The 3,618-nt window shown below is 43.5% G+C and overlaps 1 protein-coding gene across 1 annotated transcript in view; it reads right to left on the bottom strand.

Annotated features, from left to right (window-relative positions):
- GUCY2C (guanylate cyclase 2C (heat stable enterotoxin receptor)) overlaps nt 1–3,285 on the bottom strand; it is a 46,100-nt gene extending 42,815 nt beyond the window's left edge. The window contains exons 1-3 of the mRNA XM_009700687.1: nt 3,075–3,285; nt 2,026–2,138; nt 650–717 (exon numbers count right to left, since the gene is read on the bottom strand). Coding sequence (XP_009698989.1) covers nt 650–717; nt 2,026–2,138; nt 3,075–3,285 — 392 coding nt within the window. The remainder of the gene's footprint in view (nt 1–649; nt 718–2,025; nt 2,139–3,074) is intronic.
- Nucleotides 3,286–3,618: the final 333 nt, after the last annotated feature.

A 3,618-nucleotide genomic window follows, 5' to 3' on the forward strand; every position in this document is an offset into this window, starting at 1 on the left:
GGGGGGGGGGGGTGTTAACTGATTTATGCTAGAAATCTTCAGATTCAGCTTACGCTTTTCCTAATATCTGAGAATGAACACATTAATGTATAATATAATACAGAATAGAATTATTCAGGTTGATGTCCAATATTCATTCTTCAGGAATGCTTCCTCAGGCAGGAAAGTTAGAGTGAAACTTCTCCTCCCTATCTAAACACTCTTTACTGAAGATGGTTGGGGTTTTGGGATCTTCTCTTGACACGTGTAACTCGGGCCCCTCTCAATGACTGAACACCCACCCAGAAGGACCCCAGTTGCTGCAGTACCCCAATGTCCACCTGCCCCAAGCTAACATCTCTTTCCTGCCACAGTTGCTGAAGACTTAAGCCTTTTGAGCCCTTAATCAATCCATCAACTTACTGTCAGCAATTAGAAGAGTTTCCCTGCTAGCCATGGGATTTCATCAATGGGCTTTGGAAGGGGATTTTCTTCTCCCTACCAAACGTAGCGGCCATGCATAAGAGTCTTCCTGCCTTGACTCTAGACCTCGAGGTGTATGATGTATCTGAAACCCCAATGTCTCTGCTGGCTTGTTGTACACCAGCCAACTTTGTTCAGCAGTTGATATCTCTAACATCACAATATTAGGGGAAGAAGTGGTACTTACGAGACCATTTGGTAGGTGGCGTAGGTGCAAGCGGGTCCTATGACAACACAGCCAAGTGCACCATCATTCTGCAAGGGATCAGAAGGGTTCAGTAGTGGGGATGGTGCCAAGGACTGGCAGAGAGTGAAGGATGGGAGAGTGAAGAAAATTTAGGATTTGAGGAGGAGTCACAGAATTTACCCAGCAAGAACAGAGCAGCAAAAGAGCTATAGAAAGGTTAAAAGAACAAACCTAGAGTGAAGGAGGGAGGAATGGTGGAAAGCTAAGAAAAGGCAGAGGACAGAATAGTGCCTGTGAGTATGACCTTCGTTAAGAGACAGACCGCAAGTTAGGATTAAAGTGTTGCAATTGTCACAATTGCACATACGAAATTACACACCCCAGCAGCGCCTGCATTTGCAATAGACAAAGGGGTTGGAATTACAAGATATTGTGTATCAGAAAAACGATTAGTTATGTGCATATGAAGCTTGTATGAAAAAAAATCCTCCCATGACCACCAAATGAGGCCTGACCAGTAGCTTTGTGTGTCATGAGGGACTTCTTCCTACCAAAGACTACAGCATGTGCTCATACGTTGGTAGATTTGAGAATTCAGATTGGATTGACAAAGCTTCACTCAGAGGTGACAGTTATTAGACGTGAGCAAACCCACCAAAACACAGCTTCTTGTAAGGCACCAATTCTAACCGAAGCTTTTCCCTGATTTAGAGTATTCACATAGTTTCTCCCACGTGACTTCTGTGATTTCTAGTGAGAAGTGAGCACTTCATCTTTGCCCTCTGGGCATAGTTCCACACGCGTTTCTTTGGTATCAGTGCCAGCCTAATAATCTCTCTGCCTACACGTTCCCATCCTCACGCAGCTCCCCTTTGAGTATTTGTGTAAACTCATGGTGAACCGGATCGGGGCCTGATTCAGTTAGAAATGGACCTTTTTTGCTCTGCTTGGGCTGCTTGAGTGTTTGGGTTTGGGGTTTTTTTTTTGGTTGGTTGTTGCTTTTTTTTTTTTAATGGATTGCTTTGGCTATGTGGCCACACAAAGAGCTGTGCAGATACAAAAAAAGAGGACAACTTAAGCATAGGAAAAGAAGCCTGAAGCTGAAGGCTGCTTTAGCCAGCACTGCCACCAAATGCCTAATGACAGCCTTTAGGATGCATTCATGGAACCTCTCTCCAGTATTTGCCTGCTTGTCTTCACAAAACCTACAGGAACATCTCTTTGAAAACTTCACTTCCTACTCAAATTTGCTTGGAACTGAACAACAGCATCAAAAGTTAATAAGGAAAGACAAAGACACACGTGTACATACACACAGAAGGAAAAAAGTCTTGTCTTCTTCTCAGGAAATCAACTTAAAGAAGCCTTCTACTTACATAAATTTCCTTGATGAGCTCCACACCTTCACAGGTGCTGGTACGACAGCCTTGTGAGACATAGAATGATGAGGTAAAGCTGTGGAAGGTGGCATTGACTGTAACATTTACTCCTGTAACACAAACATAAAAGTAAACAGCATCATGAACTGCAAATAGCCACTAACACATTGTATCCCTCTTCTTCTGACACAGATCTGGGCAGTGTTATGCTAGGATGTCTCCTACCAAAAAGCTGCTAAAAAGTCCACCTCCTACCTAACCCCCACTGCTAAGGATGAGACCGTAAAATTTGCCCCAGTGTGGACTGCTGACTTCTGCTGCTGAGTGTTAATACTTTCAGTACGAGGTACTTTTAGTGTTGGCCATTATTAGAGACATTTTTTAAGGCTCTGTAGGAAGTAACTGAGAAACCACTTTCCAATAAAATTGGACAAAATCTGTTCAACTAGAGGGCAGAAAAGGAATAGGTATCATTTCTTTGGAACCTCTTTTTCCCATGTTATTCTAGAGAGTGACAGTAGATTGGTGATATTGAAAGGAGAGGTAAGATATCAAAATAAATAAAAGCATCATCTGCACTGACTCTAAATGAGGGAAAAACACGTGGACTGCAGATTCATCACACTTCAAGTCATAATGTGATCAACAGATAGGGTCAAGAGGAAAATTATCTTCAGAAAGTAGAGGTTAATCCATCCAGGACAGAAAGCAAGGGCATCCCAGTTACTGCACGAGATGGATCACTGGTCTTGGCTGATCCAGTTCAGCAATTCCCATGTTCCCAATCCCAACTGAACATCTCCGGAAAAGCATGCAGGAAGAGTCTGCCCAAACACCATGAAAGCAAATATGGTTCTGCCCATCTGTAGAGAACTTCTGTTTTTACAGAGGGAGGTCGTATATATCTCTATAAGATCTGTGAAAGGTGAAGGGACAGACAAGGAGCCTGTCTGAGGAGCAGTTTGCTGAAGGTCAGATGAGTAGAAAGCTGTGACACAAAGTCTGACAAGAAACCACAGCGGGAGAGGGATAACCCATTGCCTTACCTGTCATCTGGAATTCATTTTGTACTGTTTTCAAAGCTTGCATCACAGCTAATTTCAAATTATCAGTAGTTGATGGCAAGTCCGAGCTATTCATGAGCATCACGTTGATCACATAACTGTTGTTTCTACACTCATTTGAACCAACTTGCTGCAGCAGCTGGAGCAGGAAAAACAAAGGCCAAAAGGCCAGACCCAACATCCGTTGCTTCATTATTGCTCAGTTTAGACCCATTGTGTGTTCTCTCTCTTCTCTTTTTCTCTTCCAACCTCTTTCTTTCAGATATTCTACATTGGTTGTGTTCCTGGGTAGGACGAAAGAGATCTCCACGCCGTAGATTCAAAGACAGGCCGTACGATCCTTTTCTCAGGCACTTCCCTATCTGCCTCCCTGCGTTCACCTCTGCCCGCCCCTCTGGTGTACTAGGTGGCACTTTGTTTGTGAAAAACTAGCAATAGCAGAACTCGGGAAAGGAGAGAGGCTAAAGGTTGCTGTGAATGTTTGCTCATGGAAAGGCTAGGGCTATAAAACTGAAGCATTACCTGA

The sequence above is a fragment of the Cariama cristata genome, unplaced genomic scaffold (assembly GCF_000690535.1).
Source record: "Cariama cristata isolate BGI_N322 unplaced genomic scaffold, ASM69053v1 scaffold5435, whole genome shotgun sequence".
Classification (NCBI taxonomy): domain Eukaryota; kingdom Metazoa; phylum Chordata; class Aves; order Cariamiformes; family Cariamidae; genus Cariama; species Cariama cristata.